We start from the raw sequence: 21311 nt of genomic DNA on the forward strand, positions 1-21311 counted from the left end.
AAGCCATTACAGTACAGCTCCCCATATGTGATCCCCAAGCCATCTCCACAGCCCCCAGGTGGCACCATCCCCAGCAATCCAAACAGTTCTTCAGGCAGTCCATATGGGGCCACCCCCAGCAGCAGCGAGCGAACTCAACCGATGAGAACTCCAACCAGAAGTAGGGCATCAGGATGGGTCAGGCAGCGAGGAGGAGCAGAAGGGGTCAGGATCACTGGCATCACTGGCATCTCAGAAGTAGCATGTGTAGCTCGACAGAGAGTGAGAGAGAGAGAGAGATGGAGAGAAGGGAAGAGATTGTTAGGTGAGCTTTTGTCCTCTAATGGTTAAGCACGATGTACTTTGCATGCAGAGTGCAAGCAGGGACTCCGGCAAGACTAGCTATGACAGCATAACTGAAAGGGAGAGCCAGAAGCTGACACAGACATGAGGGCACCCTGGGACATAAGGCAGCCAGCCACTCCACCGTCGACAAACCTGAGTGAACGTGTGAGAGTGGGGGGGCGACAGCATCCAAACATCCCATTTCACCACAACACTCTATGCCTGTGAAACCCTCCAGACCTGCCCCTGTACCTAAGAAAACTATTCACAAAAGGCTTGACTAAACAAATATGTTTTCAGCCTAGACTTAAACACTGAGACTGTGTCTGAGCCCCGAACACTAAGTGGAAGGCTGTTCCATAACTGTGGGGCTTTGTATGAGAAAGCTCTACCCCCAGCTGTAGCCCGCATTATTCGAGGTACATTATTTGATGGTGTGTCATTTTTATTTTTAAGGTTTGACTAATGTCTGTGTCAGCAATAACAGCTTTTATAGATAAATATAGGCTATATTCAAACCATTTTCATAGGCTACATTTTACTATATGTTTTATTTCTATTTTAGTTACCATTATTAGTATTCATTAGCCTTTATCCAAGTCATTTGTTTTGTCCGTTTTTCTTACTTACAAAATAATTTTCTGTAAATAATGTAATGTCAACTTCAAATTCAATTCAATTCAATTCAATTTTATTTGTATAGCGCTTTTAACAATGGACATTGTCACAAAGCAGCTTTACAGAAATAAATGGATTCACAAAAATATATTGTAAATATTTAAATTTATCACTGTGAATTTATCCCTAATGAGCAAGCCAGTGGCGACGGTGGCAAGGAAAAACTCCCCGAGATGATATGAGGAAGAAACCTTGAGAGGAACCAGGCTCAAAAGGGAACCCATCCTCATCTGGGTGCAACGGATAGTGCAATTATAAATAAATCCCTTCTATTGTGTACTATATGGACAAATAGTGCAATTGTGCAACCAATAAATTCATCACAGTATTTGCAAGAGGTCCGGCTGGTTAAAATCTATCCACTGTCCACTGATGGAGTCCTGAGTACGAAGCTGCTCGTGGCAACTGCAGCCCCAAAGCCACTACAGCAATCGCAGTCCCAAGCCATTACAGTACAGCTCCCCATATGTGATCCCCAAGCCATCTCCACAGCCCCCAGGTGGCACCATCCCCAGCAATCCAAACAGTTCTTCAGGCAGTCCATATGGGGCCACCCCCAGCAAATGAACTTGAAATTTGGAATTACATTAATACTGTTTACCAGTTATAACATGCAAGGCTCACAAATATGGGATATTTGGGTATTAAAAGATATATTCAATTTCTTAGTTCAGTCTTTTTCTAAAATTATATTTATAGCACAGTATTGATTATGTCTCAAAGAAAACCCTACTGGAAATAAACTCCGATAAAGATGAACAAAACTATTCAAGTGCAAGAAGTGGACATTTATAAAAACATACACTGATTTTATGAATCACAAGCCTTAATGTTGCTTTAATCTACATTATATAATTTATGACTGAAAAACTAGACAACAAAAAAGTATCTATACAAAGCATGTATATCTACAGAAGCTGATGTGACTTTATTTCGGTCTGTTGAAACCTTTGATCACCACCCTGCATATCACCATACTAACCTGCATGGCAGATCATTCCAGTATGGCATGCAGTATGAGACACTGTACTGACTTCATGGCTGAACTTTAATGAACTTTCATGGTTACACAAGTTATACACAGTTATAGAAGGCAATTATTTATAATTACACTATCTGTTATCACCCAGATGAGGATGGGTTCCCTTCTGAGTCTGGTTCCTCTCAAGGTTTCTTCCTCATGTCGTCTCAGGGAGTTTTTCCTTGCCACCGTCGCCTCTGGCTTGCTCATTAGGGATAAATTCATACATTTAAAACGTATATCCTGAATTTATATATTTCTTTAAAGCTGCTTTGTGACAATGTCTATTGTTAAAAGCGCTAAACAAATCAAAAGTGAATTGAAGTGTTATTGTATATTTCGTTTCATGCTGTAGGTGGCAGTAAAATCGCTTCATGAGCAAACCACCACAACAAAGCAAAGCACTGGGAAGTGTTTTCAACTCAATGTGTTAGCAGTGCTGTTTATTTTTTTATTTCTTTTTTTTTTTTTTTACTTTGCTGCTCGTTTTCTGAATGCTCGCCGCATTTTTTAACAAAAAGACCAAGCGTCGTCCTCTTACCTACGAAGAAAAAGAAACCAAAGAACGCAACTTCATAACTTGTTAGCTAGCATTGTTTGCTAGCTACTATTGGCTACATCTATCCAGTCTGCTAATAATCAAGTGCATCTAACTGAGTATGGCTGAAAACGCAAACAGTGCAGCGGGTCTTCCTCCAGGAGATCCTCAGCTAATCGCACTAATCGTGGAACATCTGAAGAACCGAGGTCTTTTCGACGAGTTCAGAAGGGACTGCCTGGCAGACGTGGACACCAAGGTGAAATTTACCTCACTAGCTAGCAGAGCTAAATGTGACTAGCTAGCATCAGTGTTACAGAGTGGGATGTGCTCATGTTTACCAAAATAAAGCCTCGTCCGTTACTATGGAACTCCAATGGCGACAAAATGCAAAATTTGACACGTTACATTTTTTATATTATGGCTTTTCTGAATGTTATACTTGATAGGGTCCTTGTTTTTTTTTCTCTGTTTATTTAGACACAGTGATTTAAAGCCAGGGATAAACTGCGTTAGGTTGCATTGTGAAGTCACAACTCGGAATGACGTCACTCAGTGGAGAAAAGGATGTTTAAAGTTCATGATATTTACCTTCACAAAAGAGCAAACTGTAAGGGCAATGTTACAGAGTTAACATTCTGACGTGTCTGTATGCTGATAAAGATTGAGCAAAGACTGCTATAATCTCATTTAAAGTAGAGAAGTGGTACTTTTGGTGCAAAAGTGGATCTGTTGGCTGCATCTGGACTGTTGGCATAGTATGCCAAGTATGACGTCATACGTTGAACTCAATGTTGAGGACACTTCATGACTTTTCCAGTAGGAATTCCATGTTTGAGGGTGCGTTTTCTTTGTTTTTTTTTTTCCTGGTGGGAAATTCTGAGTTACGAGCTTTAGTCTAGCCATCCATCCGTTCTCTGTACTGCTTATCCTGCACAGGGTTGCAGGGGAGCCTGGAGCCTGTCCCAGGGGACTCGTGCATAACTTGGACGGGGTGCCAAACCATCGCAGGGCACAATCACACGCGCACACACACGCCCATTCACACACTACAGACAATTTGGAAATGCCAGTCAGCCTACAACACATGTCTTTGGACTGGAGGAGGAAACCGTCGAAGCACAGGGAGAACATGCAAACTCCACACACAAGGCGGAGGCGGGATTCAAACCCCCAACCGTGCCCCCCAAGCTTTAGTCTAATACAGCATTATATCATAATGTGTCAGTCGGGGGTGCCATCAAACACTATCATTAGTAACTGCCATGCCCTACAAAGGAGACTTAGAAGAGAGAACACTCACTGCAGCCATTTGAACAAACTTAAGTGTATAAAACAATTGCATAAAAGGGCCTTTCTTGATGTTCATTATTGACCAATTGAAAGACAAACACATGGGCTGTAGTCCAAGTGTTGAAGCCTATGCAAGTCACAGGGAAATCACTCATGGCAACCATTAATTGTAAATAAACTAATAAAATTACTGCAGTAAATAAGCTGTGGCTCAGTGGATAAGGCTGTGGGCTACTGATCAAATCCCTGCACTGCAAAGCTGCCATGATTGGCCCATGAACAAGACCCTAAACCCTCAACTGCTCAGCTCAATTGTGGATAAAAGTGTCTGCCAAATGACTAAATGTAAATGATGTAACTTTTATTACTACCTCGAGCAACAGTCTAGAGCTCATGCATATGTAAATTTACAAGACAGAACCATCAGGAATATGGTGATTCTATGGTGGCTTCCTGCTAGTCGTACCAGCAAAAATATCTGAGACTTTAGAGCACAAAAACAGAGAGCACAATAATAGATCTCTGATCTGCAGAAATTGTTGCAGCTATAAACTCAAGACCACAGAGGAAACATGCATACAGCACTTGTTTTCAATTAGATATATGTACTGAATATCTAAGCACATTAACAATATTAAAGTAACTTTTGTTGAAGGTTGTTAATGAGATAAATTACATATCTTTCATAAACATATGCTGTAATCACAATTATTTATATTATATGGAAAGTAAATATAATTATCTGAAGGTAGACCTCTAAAAGAGATGGTAAATCAGTGCATCTTTTACCCCACAAAACTCTGAAAACATTAACTAAATCTAGCTATCAAAAACTAAAGGCCTTAAGCCAACAATTTGAGAGAGCTAATCCAGCTAATCTAAGGTTTTTGCCATCTCTAAAACCTAAAAGCCTGCTAACTATGCAAACTAGCATTCATGGTAATTACCAGTTGTCACACTGTGAGTTGGCTAAATAAAAACAAAGCATATCTAATGTCAGATATATGGGTGGCATGGTGGTACAGCAGGTAGTGTTGACACCTCACAGCTTCAGGGTCCCCGGTTTGATCGTGATCTTGGGTTACTGTCTGTGTGGAGTTTCTGGCCATGTTCTCCCTGTGTCCATGTGGGTTTCCTCTAGGTTTTCCGGTTTCCTCCCAAATACATGCCAGTAGGTGGATTGGATATGCTAAATTGTCCACAGGAGTGAATGAGTGTATGAATGTGTGTGCATGGAGCCCTGCAATGGACTGGCATCCCATCCTGGTTGTATTCCACCTCACGCTCAGTGTTCCAGGGATAGGCTCTGGCTCCACCACAATCCTCAGTAAGTGGTTACTGAAGATGAATGAATAAATGAATGCCAGATATTTGTAGCAACTAATATCATATCACAGCTCCAGGAATCATTTTTGGCACTGGTTATCTCAAACAGTTCTATGAAGTGTGGCCAAGTGTGGTGAATGACCTGTGACACAATTGCTCCTTCAGTATTAGTTGTTTAAGTATCACTAGCTTATCATTCATGTTGAGGAATTTTGAGGCTATCATCACTGTACAGTACAGAGGAGCCTCTATCACATAGCTGCTTTACTCTGCACTTCTGTTAGTGTTTAGATTTGTTAGAAACTATCTAAAGATTTGATGATTTTCAAAAGTATGTAGCTTGCAGAACCTAGAACATTAAAGAACCTTTTTTAATGTATTGCGTAGAAAGTTTTCCCTTGAAATGTAGTGAGTAAAAATTAAAAGTCTGAAGTGAAAGAAAAAGAAGTACAGATACTTGTCAGCAAAGAATTGCGTCAGGAGAGTGTCCGTTCGGACTGTTTAGAAGGGTCCTTTGAAGCTTTTTTCTGCCCGTCAGTTTGGAATGACTCTACAGATAGCTGCCTTGAGCTGTTTCCCTTCAAGAACACTGCTTGTGAATACTGGATTAATGAACCTAGAAGCTAGTCTGTCATATCGTCTGTAATATTAATGAAGTTCTCATCTAGACATATCATGTAGCTACAGAGCATAAAGCGTCAATATAGTGTTTTGCCTGGTAATCAATTAAGTGGTTTTCCTCTATTGATCAAATTGTCATTAGCTTTATACAGCAGGCAAGGATAATGACAAGAAAAATGAAGACATGAAAACTTTTAATAATTAAATTGACTAAATTGAACTGCACTGTATAATAATCCATATATCTAAGTGATTTTCTGTTGTGAATAAAAAATATCCATTCTTCAAATTTATAATAAATTGACCTGTCTCATTCTTTTCTAGCCAGCTTATCAGAATTTGCGGCAGAAGGTGGACAACTTCGTAGCCAATCACCTGAGCACGCAGGAGTGGAGTCCCTCCATCAACAAGAACCAAGTGCGCAATGGTCTGCGACAGAGCGTAGTACAGTAGGTCAAGAATTAAAGCGCTTATTTCCAGTCAAATGTATTTTTAATCTAAATGAAATGATGTAGCATGCCGCAGTGTGCGTCACAGCCCGACTAACTGATAATGAAATACATTGAAATACTATTTTTATGATCAAATTTTAGGTTGTTTTTTTTTTATTATTATTTTTATTTTATTTTATTTTTTTTTTTTTTTGCAGCCCTATGCCTGTGTATATATAAGACCTTTTTGTTTTTTTTTTGGAGAATTAGGCAAAAGTTATAGGACTAATTTGTTAAAGCAGGTCTCATGATTCAGTAGATGTGAACCAAAATACAAAATTATCAATTTTTGCTCCCCATATTGTTCTAAAGCAGAAAAGGACTGAATAATACATTTCCAATTACTAAACAATGACTAATTTTATGAAATGAATGAATGGGATGTATGAAGTGAGTGATGGCTACACACCGTCTCACTCAATACTCGCACATAGAGCACATAGAGCACATTTAAGAATGATTTTGACCCACAAGTAGTTTATGTGTTGCTATCAGCAGAAGTGCAGAAACTTAGATGACTAAGTGTTTAACCAGCTGTTAATATAGCTGGTTTTCTTGTAACTTTCAGAGGATGCACTGCACTCTCAGCACCCTAACATGGTTAAAGTTTTATACTAAATAGCAGTTATTTTTGCTAAGGATTTAGCTTATTGCACTACAGACGTTCTGTAAATCAGTCATTCAGAATCTGCTACAGTAATGTATCAGGTTAATTAATATATTGTTCCTTGGGCTGGGCGATATTGCAAAAACAAAATTTAGATTTTTTCAAATTTAGGAATGATTCTCCATTTCAAACAAAGTTTTCTTTATTAGAATGGACTTTGGAAAATGTAGATGTGCAAAAATAGTAACAGCACCATCTATAGCAAATAAAGCATGAATAAAAAAGGATATTTAAATAAAGGTATTTAAAAGAAACTTTGCACTATTTGCTATAGATGGTGCTGTTACTATTTTTGTACAACTTAATGAACCTTTCTTTCTCATACATAGGTGCCATGTCTTTTGCGATATGAAATGCCACCACATCAATAATTTTCTTTTCCTGGGGCTGTTTTTGTCATATGGAACAGTGCTACAAAATGTTGCAGCTAATGCTGCATTCGACTCGCTCTCGCAACTTGTAATTCCCAAACTCCACCCTGTGAAAGCCAGAGTGGTAGGAATAGCCTTCTCAACTCCGAGTTCCTTCCCCATTTATAGAGTGATGTCCAGTCATCATGGCTACCCACAGAAACAGCTTTAAATGCGTTATGCTGTATATACTTTACGTATTGCTTTTGATCAATCAACATACAGACATATATGCCCTTGTTAAATCTAAAACATTGCCGATACTCATCATGTTAGCTGGCTAACTTGGAACTGGAATTGGTATGAGTTTGAAAAGTCACATGTACAAGTTCATGTAAAATAGAATGCTGCATTCAACGAACTTCGTAAGTCGCTGGTTGGAGTTAACGTCTTTTTCCATGGTTTGCTGGCTAACTCGATGCTTACAAACATAGAGGCGTCCGTTTTTTTCACTTCGTCTTTCGAACATGCTGGGCTGGAAAATGACATTACTTCCGACCAGCGAATGCAGCATTCTATTTTACATGAACTTGTACGTGGGACTATTCAAACTCAAACCAAATTCACATCTCTGAACTGATATTTCCACTTTTCTTTGGTACATTCATTCCTCGTTTTTGTTTTTTGTTTTGTTTTGTTTTGTCTAAGCATGTTGTTTGGAGGCAGAGCGTTTATCAAGTTAAGAAGGCTGTGTTTTTGCTTTTTATTGTATTAAAATTTTGAATAGCATTTATGGACTTTTTAAATTAAAAATGTACGTATGTTATATGTATATAAATTTGTAAACATATACATAAACAATCTTGATGAGAACATTCTGAAAATTGCAGTAAAAAATTATTCAAATTAACTGTATTAATCATGAAAATCACCCAGTATTAATAGTTCTTTTCAAAATTGCAACAACTGTGAAATAGCTTGCAACAACTGTTTTTTTTTTTTCTTAAAATTGAGATCATGATTCTCAAATTCATCAAGAATGGTGCAGCCCTACGTCCATTAGGATTAAAAAAAAAAAAGATGCAAAGAATCAAAAGATACTACACGTTATAAGAAAATAGTACTAGAACACCACCTAAGGGTACTCTTTAGTATTGGAGTTTGTGGTTTCAGCTGAAATCACAAGTATAGTAATAACTGCAGGAAGTTTTCCACTATTCGCATAGGTCCGGAATGTTGGAATCTGGTGTGGACCGAATTATAACTCAGGTGGTGGATCCTAAGCTGAACCATATTTTCCGGCCACACATTGAGAAAGCTATCCATGAATTCCTGGCCTCAGAGAAGAAAGAAGAAGGAGTGTTGAATTCATCAACTGAGACGGAGCAGCAGGATGCTGCCAGCAACGCCACCACAGCAAAGGCACAATAAGGTACAAGTTCGTTTTCAGGAAGCTGGTATCACAATGGACTTTTTTGTTAAGCAATGTAGTGTAACCATCACACATTATATAACTTGTATAAAGTGATCTTTTTACATGGCTTAGCTGATAGTTATTTGAACCTTGATAACTCTCATAATGCTTATTAGATGTTTGTCATATTTCAGTATCGTTTCAGCCCTGTTTCACACAGGTTTCATAATTTAGGTGCCATGTGATGCCAGCTGTGCTTCTTGGGGATCATGACGGCCCGGAGCGTCAGGGTCACTGGCTGAGGAATTGCACCCAAACTGGAATTACACTTTGTGTGGGAACATGCTCAGATTGAGCTGGACAGACCTTGTGTGTTTGCGTATGTAAAGCATAAGAGAAGGAAATGATCTTTGGCCTATGCACCATATGTGTGTGTGTGTGTGAAATCATCCATAAAATTGGCATGGGTGAAAGAAGAATGGAATATCTTGTTTAAATGATGTCATGTAAATGAATAGTTTTTGTGATGAGGAATCTGAACACAATCTGACATTTCACATTTGTGAAATGCTTCCTTTTTTCGCTTGTAACAGGGTACACAGGGACATGCTTCTACGAATAAATATTACATACTGGGAATTGCCTCCATCATTTTATCATGTCTGAAATTGTACTTCCAAAGTATTCTGTCAGATTCCATTTTGTTGTGGGAACCACACAAATTAATGACTGGCCCATGGCCTGCTGCTGCATTTATCCAGGATTCTTTGCAGTGATGACATACTGGAGAAGATTCTTTTTTTTCCATTCACAACTGGACATTAAGAGTTTTTTTTTTTCTTTCAGATTTTTTTCTTTCACAACTGGACATTAAGCAGAGTGCTGAGTGCTTATGAAAGATCACTGTGTTCTGTCCAACTCATACATGGTGTCAAGTGATGGAATCTGTTTGGGAATGAAAGCTTTTAGCACTCTGAGCTAAACCCCATTGCTGTGGCAAGGCCTTCCAGTGGAGAGTTTGTGTTTTTTCTTTATAGAAGGAACATAATGTTCTTCCAGTGGGATGAAGGTCTACAATGTGTTTATCTTTCAGCAGCATTCTTCTGAGAATGTAATTCAGTCTAACATTTGAGATATGCATTGGTCTGCCAGATTTGGCAGTCATGTGTCCTCAGCTATACACTTGCTATTGAAATAAAATGTTTTCTTGGTAAGACTGAGGTAAATCTGAAGACTTAAATTGGAAAAGCAAAAAAAGCTTTTGTCTAGTAGTGGGTATTAATAACCATGGCTCCAATGTTACTATGCTTACCTTTTCATTTTAAGTGAAAAAAAAAAAAAAAGAATTTTTGATTGAAAATTAACTATGTGATTTCATTTGTTTAATATGTTGGTATTTCAACATTTGCAGTGGATATCAGAAGTCTACACACTATTAAAACTGCACCTTCTTTTTTTTGATGGGTAAAAAAAAACGAAAAGATAAAACCTAAAAATAAAATATTTTACACCTTTAAAGTGATATAACAACCAAAAAAATTCACATGCAAAACAAATGGAAACATTTTAGGGGAAAAAAAGAATAAACATGTGTGCACACCTGTTTATGATGGCGCATGTGACTGTGCTCAGAATTAACCAATTACATTCAAACTCATGTTCAGAAGTAATTATTATACACCTGTCATCGATGAAGTGATTCTGATTAACCTCAAATAATGATCAGCTGTTTCTGTAGGATTTTCTTGACATTTTCATAGTATCATCTGACTGCTGAAGCTATAGTCCACAAAGAGCTTACAAAGCATGTACGGCATCTCATTGTTGAAAGGTATCAATCAGGAGAGGGGTACAAAAGTATTTCCGAAACATTAGATGAACCATGGAACACTATGAAGGCCATCATGAACAAATGGAGAAAATGGGACATCACAGTGACATCACCAAGAGCAGGACGTCCCTCCAAAATTGATGAAAGGACAAGAGAAAAACTTATCAAGAAGGCTGCCAAACAGCGACATTAAAGGAGCTGGAGGAATATCTGGCAAGTACTGGTAAAATATGTTATGGTCTGATGAGAGCAAGGTAGAACCTTTTGGACATAATTCTAAAAGATATGTTTGGCACAAAAACAAAACAGCTTATCACCATAAGAACTCCACAACCACTATGAAGCATGGTGATGTCAGCATCATGCTATGGGGCTTCTTCTCTTCAGGTAGGACTGGCACTCTAGTCAAGGTAGAGGGAATCAGGGTAACTCCAAATACTCCAAAACTGCAGGCCTCTGTTAGACAGCTTAAGATGAAGATGAAGCAAAGGAATGGATTCAGAAGAAAACGATCCATGGTTTGGAATGGGCCAGTCAAGCAAAATGTGCTTTAGCAAAGTATTAGTTAAAAGGGTGTGCACACTTGTATACACCAGGTTATTGTAAGTTTTTTTTCTTTTTTTTTTCACTAAAACATTTCTATTTGTTTTTTACTTTAATTTTGTTGGTTGCTATATCACATTAAATGTGGATAAAGATCAGACATGATTTATTGTGGTTTCATTTGTTTTCATCGAAAAAACTGCAATTTTAACAGCGGTGTGTAGACTTCTTATATCCACTGTATTTCTCATATTTTATTGTCCACATGACTTCCTCAGGCACTAAAAGCACTTGTTTATTGTTGACAGTTTATCAGACACTGTAGCACACAATGTTCCATGTATATTTTAAAACACAGTATTGCACCACCTGGCCTCAGGGCTTAACATCTTTAGCCTCTCCATTGTGTTCAGCAGAAAAATGTTCATCAGAATAAAAACCAAGCCTAAGCCAGCAATGATCTCAGGTTTCCTGCACTGGCTTGGTCGTGTGACTGCTGCCCAAGTCCTGAAGCTGGGGTTAAAGATACATTGTCCCCATTTCCCCATCTGGCGAAACCTGATCTGACCTGCTAGCTGGAGGCCGAGTTGTGCGGACTAGGAGGCTGGCTGTGCTGACCAATTGCTGTCAGGGTAGAGATTTTTCACTAATCATTAATCTCTCTCACCTCTTCGAGATGGCATGATTGTGAGAAAAGTGGAGTTTTTAGACTGACTTTAGACTTTTGAGCAGAAGCAAACCAAGTTGTATGATTTACTGAACCATTTCATAACTCATGGAAGTGGCAGGATAGCAACATATTACATGTAATGTGTATTTTGTAATCTGATTACAAATATTTGTTACTTATAATCAGAGTAGGGTACATTTAAATGTATGCATAATCAGATTACAGTTACTTATTATGGATTACCTGATTACAATTTTGATGTCACCAAAGCCTAATCTTTCTCTATTAAGAAAGGATGTGTGTGCTTTCGTGTAGTATATCTAGCCTTCTCAACTAAATGTTAATCAGGTATCTTTGATGATTGACATGTGACCTGATGTTTGACAGGCAATAATCGCCCACGTTGCATGGGGGAAAAGAACTAATAGAGACAGTAGCATTTTTGCATGGAAAAGTGCTGCCTGGAGAATGTTTGGTGTTGCTATTAAAAAACTCACAATGTAACCATGATAACATGACACGCCCATTATAAATATGATGGGAAAAAAACGCACTGGGAGTCTGATCCATGGAGGAATATATGTGTAGTTCGCCCTTGTGCCACCAGACCAGCTCTGACCTGTCAAGGCATGGACCCCACAAGACTGAAAGTGTGCTGTGGTATCTGACACCAAGACGCAGCAGATCCTTTAAGTCCTGTAACTTGCGAGGTGGGGCCTCCATGAATCAGACTTTTTTGTCCAACACTTCCCACAGATGTTCGATTAGATTGAGATCTGGGGAATTTGGAGGCCAAGTCAACACCTTGAACTCTTTGTCATGTTCCTCAAACCATTCCTGAACAATCTTTGCAGTGTGGCAGGGCACATTATCCTGCTGAAAGAGGCCACTGCCATTAGGGAACACATGTGGCACATGTCAAAGTAACATCCACGTGAATGCCAGGACCCAAGGTTTCCCAGCAGAACATTGCCCAGAGCATCACACTGCCTCTGCTGGCTTGCCTTCTTCCCATAGTGCATCCTGGTGCCGTCTCTTCAGCAAGATAAGCGAAACACACACACACACAGCCATCCATATGATGTAAAAGAAAATGTGATTCATCAGACCAAGCCACCTTCATCCATTGCTCCATGATCTAGTTCTGATGTTCACGTGCCCATTGTAGGCGCTTTTGGCAGTGGACAGGGGTCAGCATGAGCACTCTGACAGGTCTGTGGCTATGCAGCCCCAGTGCAATGCACTGTGTGTTCTGACACTTTTCTATCATTGCCAGTATTAACTTTTTCAACAATTTGGACCAGCAATTGGACCAGCTGGCCAATCTTCGCTTCCCACGTGCATCAGTGAGCCTTGGGCACCCATGACCCTGTCGCTAGTTCACCAGTTGTCCTTGCTTAGACCACTTTTGGTAGGTACTAACCACTGCATACCGGAAACACTCCACAAGGCCTGCCGTGTTGGAGATACCCAGTCATCTAGCCATCACAATTTGGCCCTTGTCAAAGTCGCTCAGATCCTTATGCTTGGCCAATTTTCCTGCTTCCAACACATCAAATTTGAGAACTGACTGCTGCCTAATATATCCCACCCCTTGACTGGTGCCATTGTAATCAATGTTATTCACTTCTCCTGTCAGTGGTTGTTATGGCTGATCAGTGCATGTATGTATATGTAGATCTTAGCAAGTGAAGATAAGTTTAATGAAGGAAGGGTTATATAATATTTCTCATTATGTGATTAGTAAATAACAAATATAGTTGATATTTGTTTATATATATTTGTAATTTACTAATTTCAAACTTAAAATGAGCTTATTCTAATGGCAGATAATTTTGCTTCACTCAAGAAATAAACACTTGAAAGAGGCTAAATTTAATTGCCAATAGAATTTCAAGCTTGAATTGAGGACAATATCTAGAAATTGAGAAATACCGAGAAATAATAGTTGAATTTGCCTATATTCACGATATGTTTACTTGCTAAGATACAGAAACAAAAGTATAACAGAATAACTGTATTAAGTCATCTTAATAGCTTTTTCAGTGTACCTATTGTCTCAGTTGCAGCTGTAATCAAACATTACTACCTCACACCTCCAGGGTTCCTGGTTCAATCCTGGGCTCCAGTTACTGTCTGTGGGGATTCCTCCTACTGTCCAGAAACATGCCATTTAGCTGACTGACTATGCTAAATTGCCCCTAGATGTGAATGAGTATATTAATGTTTATGTGCATGTTGCGTTGCAAAGGACTGGTGTCCCAGCCGGGGTGAATTCTCCAGTCATGTACCCTTTGTTACCAGAATAGGCTTTGGCTCCACCAGGATAAAGTGGTTACGGAAGATGAATGAATGAATGAAAGTTTATCAAAGCTAATGGCATAGTAGTAGTGTCATTTCAATAATTTAATATAAATCTAAAGAAATTCTACAACAGTGAAAACTTGCATTGTAAAAAGTGGAGTTATGCAGCACTTTTTGGCCTATGATATGCAGCAATTAAATCCTCCTGTCCTTGGAGAGCTTTGCTAATGTAGTGTGAAATTGTATGTTCAGGGCATCGCAGGGGGGAGGGGGTCAAGGGAAGTCTCAGCTGACATTGCATTTGTCTTCTGGACATTTATAAATCACCGGAGTAATTATTTGAATGGGGATAGGGAAAAAAATCACACTGAAACGCAGCTGCAGGTCACTTGTGTGCAGCTTAAGCCACAACAATTAAATCCACATTCCTCAGCAAAGCCTTCTTGCATCTGTTGAGTTTAATTGCTCCTCAATTTTTTTCTTTTACGCCCAATAGTGGAGGAGATTCATTACATTCAGTGGCTAGCTGAGATTAGCTACATGCAGGCCAGATGTGCAAAGGCCCAAGTGCATTGTTTGACCCGGCCAAGCAAAGGTACTTTCCATTCCATGTAATCTTAGGAACAGAGGTGCCTTTGTGTCAAACAGGGCTGCCCATTGCTAACCAGAGCTATTGGTCACACTGCCCTAGTGTTTGGAGTGATATCGTCTCAAAACTGCAAATGTGTACACTACAACAAATGATATCTTAGCAAGTAAAAATATCTTGAATATTGGCAAATTCTTATAATATTTCTATTTCTTTATTAGATGTTTAGATTATTAGATGTTTATTAGATGTGTTTAAACAAATATAAGATTATTAAGCCTTTCTCTAGATTTTTTTCTTTAATTAATCTCATTGCAATTTTGAAATTGTCTTATTCTATTGGAAGATTAATGGAAGCTTAACAGTCTAATATTTGTTATATAATCTCACAATGAGAAATGTTAGATAATTTAAGATACTGCATCTTCACTTGCTATGTTAGTTTTTTTTTTTAGTGTAAGAAACAATTTCTTGGAAATGTTATGCAAAGGGATGACCCAATCCAAACATTTTTGATGCAGTACCATTATCAGACCTTATACTTCCACTGCCAGTCCTTTAATTACCAAGCAGATTCTCTCCATGCTTCCACTGCCAACTTATGATAAACAGGAGCGTATTCACTAGGCACGTGTATTTTGGTCCTTCCAACAGCGTGAACACTGAATATGGGAAATTAAAGAAGTACTCACATTCCCAGGGGTGGGGCTTGTGATGTTTTGCTCACAGCAAAAATTTTCTTACAAACATATTCAAATGAGATCCTGTGAAAGTACACTAAATTATAATTCCTATTACCTTTGGATAGGTTTGGAGAGAATTGTGTAATATGTTTGATGAGAAGTTTAATTGTACGTCACAGTATGCTATGGTTAACTATCTTTACTTAACTACTGTTATATTCCATGAGGTTTTGCTTTTTGGAGCAAGAATCACTTATATATCAGAAATATGTGAACATCCTTCTTCAGACCATTACAATAGGGTTAAAAATAGGGTTTTTGACTGAATATACAGATTTTTCTGCAGCCACTTCTATAAGCCAGGATATTTGAGTTTAAATATCCTAGTACATCACAGAATTTATGGTGCAGTTTTCCTTGGACCAACAGCTTAAAATAGCCCCAAAGCCTAAGTATTCCACCACCATATCGCCAAACATGCTGATGATGTGCATGGCCAAAAAAACTGGCATAGTTGAAGTGCTACATCTTTCAAAAGTATGAATGGCTTGTTATGGAGATAATGTCTAATAGTTCATATTGAAACCTGACAACTGTAAAATTAACACAATTGTGAAACTCTGAAACTGTGATCTTATGTATATTCAATTCATCCTCTTCCTGGCAGATTTTGAACCTTTGCAGACTTTTAAAGTATGTTTTAAATGTTTTTACTTTGTAATATTTTTAACATGCATTGTTAATATGTATTTATGATGTTAAATATATGTGTTTATATTTATATATTAAAATATTTATATCCATTATCAGACTTGTGCTGGCCAACAACCGTATGTCTGTTGACTGTTGAAAGCTCTTTGGTTTCCCCTTGATTTGGACGATAAAGGGATTTTCCTCAAGCTGATCAAGTTCTTTGATAACTACACGCTGTAGAGAAATAATTGAAACTAATCGATTTAGTCTGTAATCAGATACCGGATATCAAACTGTCTGCGATGCTCCTGTGCAACCACATCAACCTCAGCACAGAGAAAAGCAGACAAAGTAGTAAAATGTTTGAATGACCTTAATAAAATATGAGAAATGTAACCAACAGAACACAAATCACCGAACTGAACCCCAGGTAACCACCAGGTGTGGTATGAAACACCTGGATACCATATTGTGCACATATCCACATGTACACCTTTTAACAAAGTCATATAGTCCCATATAATGTAATAGCTGCAATAAATACTGCTGTAATACAGCCAATTTTCCCTGGTTCCTTCTCGCTGACCCAGCACAGGTTCTGAATGACCAAGAACCCTTGCAATTATTCAAGGCTAATAAAAATACATTTACAAACGTAACTAGTATTCTAGTAACCGTCAGGATAATATATCCCAACAATGTCATGAACAGGGCTCACCCTGGCTGAGTGATTAAGCAGAAATCCTGGATTCAACCACATGGTCACTACAGAGTCATATGACCAACAACGTATGCTTATTACAAGAGCATGTATCTCCCAACTCTTTTAACTGAAGTGATCACTCGCAAAAAGGCAGTTTTCAGATCCCCATTACAAGTCAGCATTTCGCATATGCTTATAAGGAAGGCCCCAAAGGGACTCCAGCATAAGGGTGGAGGTCCAACAAAGAGGTGAACACCATTCTCAGAACAGCTTCCCTGTATTTGTTCAGGGAAAGAACCGGTTCAATCCTGTCAGATCCAGAACTGGACAAAAACCACTGTCTTTTTTCTGGACAACAAAAACGTTGAATAGACCCCCTTGTTTTGAACGGTGGGGTCTATCTTTTCTACCACACTTCTATCCAAGAGTGAACAATTTCTTGGGACAGACAGACAACTTTTGCACTCAAAAACCTGCCAGGAGTCTAAGGGGGTGGCTCCCCCTGCCTAAGGTTAATGCAAGACAGCAAGACAGGCAAGCCACTTGTAGGCTTTGTAACATGAAACAAGGTTGTGGTGATCTATAGGTGCTGCGCAAGCTGTCAGCTTGGCCATGCTGGTTTCGTGATTCTGAAATCCTGTGTACTCCTTTCTAGGGCCTTTATGGCAAGGAGTGACACCACGCAAGGCAAATACCTCATCATACTGAGTCATGGGACACTATTTGACTTTTTTGTAAGGTATCCAAGAAACAGAACTCATATTTATACCCCAAAGAAAAGAGAAAAAAAATTGTCAGTGGCAACAATAGCTCCTGGATATGGAGAACAGTTTTTAATAAAAATTTTTTCAATGACAATTTTTTGCATTTATTTTATATATTTTATGGTGCAAAATTTTTTGTCACATATGTTTTTAAAAGAAAATACAATTTAAAGGCTTTTTGTTACAGGAAGGATAAGTAGTTTCTCCAATTGTCCAAGTAGAAAATTGCCTATAATATTTATTTTATACAAACATTTTTGCCCATTCTCAGGAAAGCTGTCAATAATTCTGGAGTTTATCATACCTGTATCATTATGACAAGTGTAATTATAATGACCTGTCAAATTGATTATTAATATGTAAAACATTTGCAGTAATGTTATTTGTTTCATCGCAATATTTTTAAAGCTGAATGATTTGGGAATTCCACTGTAGATGTCAGCACAGTGTAATTTTCCTTATTTACAGTATATGCTTGGTTTTGGCATGGTGCTGCAGTGGCATGGTTCCTACCTTTTCTTTTTCCATTGCCATTCATAAATTATTTTTAGGACCATAGCTTGAACAGGAAAAATTCATATGATCATTTTTAATGAGGACAATATTTGGGAAGGTGAAAAAGACATACATTTACACATCAGCCTAGTCTATCAGTTTTAATATAATTTTTTACATCAAATCAATATTCAGCTTCTTTTTCATACTACGATGTTCAGCCACTTTTTATCATTTTCACTCATTTCCAAATATCTGCCATTCCAAGCATGATGTTGGTTATTTTGCGTGAAAATGGTGCTTTTCAAACGTCCAACAGTGCAATCATTCAATACATGTTTTCCACAGCTGTTGCAGTCATAACAAGGTATAGTACAAGAGTTCATGGATACACGTATTTGTAACAACATGTTTGCAGGACAGGGGTCACGTGTCAATCATCTAGCGACTAGGTCATTTAGGTTTACACTGAAAGGTTGTGTAAATCTTCTTGGGTTGGTTTGTGTTGCGGGGGTGGGATAACAAAGATAGCATGAAAACTTCTAGGGAACGGCCTGAGAATAAATCAGGTTAATATGTAAGACTTCTTCATCAAAACATCTCCTGGCCAGAGCCACAGTGGTCTATAAGTTTTCCACTCATCCTGAACATCACTCTGGTACAGAGTCTGTGCTGCCTCGTGTCTCAGGGTTGCGTAAGATCCACAAAAACAGTAAAATGACCACACAATCTTGTGCAACTGGAGGAGGGTGTGGAGGGTGGTTGGTCAATTATGTCTTTCTGGACATACAGATGTACAGAGTTAGAAAAAAGCACTTTTCTAGCACTTGTAAGAGTTCTTTGGTTTGTCTTGGTTCTGTGTAGAGCCCTACAAGAGAGTACTTACTTTCACTTGAAGATGTAAGTCAAATTGATGAGACTGCTGAAAGGTCAGAAATGACCAAAAAAAAAAGTGCTAAATTGTTATACAGGCCAAGTGACCTTGACTCTATATTCTACAATTCTTTTCTCTTCTTTTACCTCTTCTCTTGCTTATTTTACACATAATGGGAGCTGAGAGATATATGTGCCATCCAGATGTCTCTTAAATGTTCGGAAACACTTGGTTGCAGCGGTTTCAAACCCTGGTTCTGGAGTACCCCTTCCCTGCAAAGTTTAGTGTTTTCCCTGCATGTCATGCCAGGAAAATCATTAATTAGTTGGATTGCAGACTTGGAGAAGGGAAAATAACCAAATATGCACAGCTATGGAAAAACAGGATCAGCGTTAGGAAATACTGTGTAGATGAGCAGGAGAATGTGGAGAAATATTTGTAACTAGTGGATCTATAGCTTTATGACAATTACAGTAATGGAAAAGCTACTATTGTCAAATTTGGACATTTCACCATTAAATACATAATAATCTATTTTTATCCATAATAGTCCTTAATAACTCTGATGTCATCTCTGTATTATCTCAGTTTAAATTATCTTAACCTGTTTTAATAATATCCTGATTTAATATTATCCTGAGCTGACAGGCTATAAAAACACTTGTGACATTTAAACAAGAAGCCTCAATGTCATCGTCATGATCTTTACTCATTATTGTGTGCTTCAGCATTGGTACTGAAATAATCACTCATCAGGGAGGAATGTAAAACTATATGTACTCTTGTTACAGTACTTGAGTACATAGTTCACTGTAAGAGTACTTTTTTTGAGTATAATTTAACCATAGCACTTTTAGTTTGTTTTTCAAAAAAAAAAAAATTCAACTGCATTTATTTTTGATCACTGTTGCAGAGTAAAAAATAAATAAATAATGCATTAATCCTGTAAGCCATTTAAAAGACAGTATATGCAAATTTTAAATAATTCAATTTTGAAACTCAATCAAAATAAAGCAGTTTCCTGCCAAAACTCTACATGCTTAATCAGCAGTAGCAATGTCTGAGACAGTGGATACAGATGAGTATCCCTGGCCCATAAATCATTAGCTAGCTGAGTGTACTAGACTAGCTGGCCAGATCTTTTGATGTTTTACAGTATAAAAGCTCTGTATTAAACTTAAGATGTCACTTCAGTGTTCGGTAGTGATTACCTGTTGTGCTAACTGTAGCTAAGTGCTGCTACAGCCTAAAGGTAATGCTCAAGATAATGTGTAGGGGCATCTTTGCTACATAGCTAACTATGTAGCTGGAAACATGTATGAATTAACATAAACCAGCTAGCTAGCTAAGAAACCTAGCAATAGCATTTGCCTAAGTTAGCTAGTCAGCTAACATTACCTTTCTTTATACACTGTTGATAATCAAGATGGTGTTCACTTCAGCATAGCTCACTTGGTTAGTTAACATAATTGTTCAAAAATGCGCGCCTCAGATATAACTTTTTTTGGATTAGTTGTATCAAATGAAGTGATTTGTAAAGTACTCCAGTATTTTTTCACAAGAAGACATATACTCTTAGTGAAGGGAATTGTTACTTTTACTGAAGGGAATTATTACTAAAGTATCAGTACTTTTACTCAGGTCAGTGTGTTTTGTACTCTGTCCACAATTGTCTCTGATTTAAGTGATTTAAGTTCTGTTGACTATATTTCTTATATTTTTAATAAGGTCATTCAAACATTTTACTACTTTGACTGCTTTTTCTCTGTTCTGAGGACGATGTGATGGCGCAGGAGCATCGCAGACAGTTTGATATCCGTTATCTGATTATCTGATCAAACTAAATCGATTAGACTTATTTCTCTATGGCAGTTAGTTATCAAAAACTTGATCAGCTTGAGGACATCACACATAACTAGTAAAGTTTTAGACATTTTTAGGCAGATTGTCTGCTTTTACCCCCTTCTTAATTTTATACTGGCTTTTTCCTGATGTGAACTTAGATTAAAAAGTAAATAAAAACATTTCCAGTTTTTGGGTGAAATATATTTATGGTTTCTTGAAGATAATGTGTCAAAATATGTTTTTTGTTTGTTTGCTGGTTGGTTTTGGTCCAAACCTATTTTTTCATCATTTTTTGCTGTTTGCTTGAATTTAGCTGAAGGGATTTCCCAGACCGCCATTCATACAGTATGCTATCCACACATACAGGTGTTTATTTGGTTGTGACTCTTTCTGTTATTCCTAAAACTGACTTGTTCATTGGTGGGAAAGCCTGTTGACTGATTGAAACTTTTGCACTAATTGCATCACTGACCACTTCTTTAACAGCTCTCTGTTAAAGAACGAGTCACAGAGAGTTTGACAGAGTGCAAAGACCAATCCAAATGCTTTTTGTAATCAAGTGATTGATAAATCTTACTTATAATAAAACACAAG

General features: G+C 37.9%; 1 protein-coding gene across 4 annotated transcripts; it reads left to right on the forward strand.

Moving 5' to 3' along the window:
• Nucleotides 1-2418: 2418 nt before the first annotated feature.
• bod1 (biorientation of chromosomes in cell division 1) lies at nucleotides 2419-9362 on the forward strand. 4 transcript variants are annotated; one of them, XM_053240074.1, is made up of 4 exons: nucleotides 2419-2820; nucleotides 6126-6250; nucleotides 8536-8741; nucleotides 8918-9362. In XM_053240074.1, the coding sequence occupies exons 1-3, from the start codon at nucleotides 2683-2685 to the stop codon at nucleotides 8738-8740; spliced, it is 468 nt and encodes a 155-aa protein (XP_053096049.1). In that variant the 5' UTR covers nucleotides 2419-2682; the 3' UTR covers nucleotide 8741; nucleotides 8918-9362. The 4 variants fall into 4 exon arrangements, with proteins under 4 accessions (XP_053096049.1, XP_034167336.1, XP_026797165.1 ...); XM_034311445.2 differs by having other exon boundaries at nucleotides 8929-9362; XM_026941364.3 differs by having other exon boundaries at nucleotides 8944-9362.
• The last annotated feature ends 11949 nt before the right edge of the window (nucleotides 9363-21311 follow it).

The sequence above is a fragment of the Pangasianodon hypophthalmus genome, chromosome 15 (genome assembly GCF_027358585.1).
Source record: "Pangasianodon hypophthalmus isolate fPanHyp1 chromosome 15, fPanHyp1.pri, whole genome shotgun sequence".
Taxonomy (NCBI): Eukaryota; Metazoa; Chordata; class Actinopteri; order Siluriformes; family Pangasiidae; genus Pangasianodon; species Pangasianodon hypophthalmus.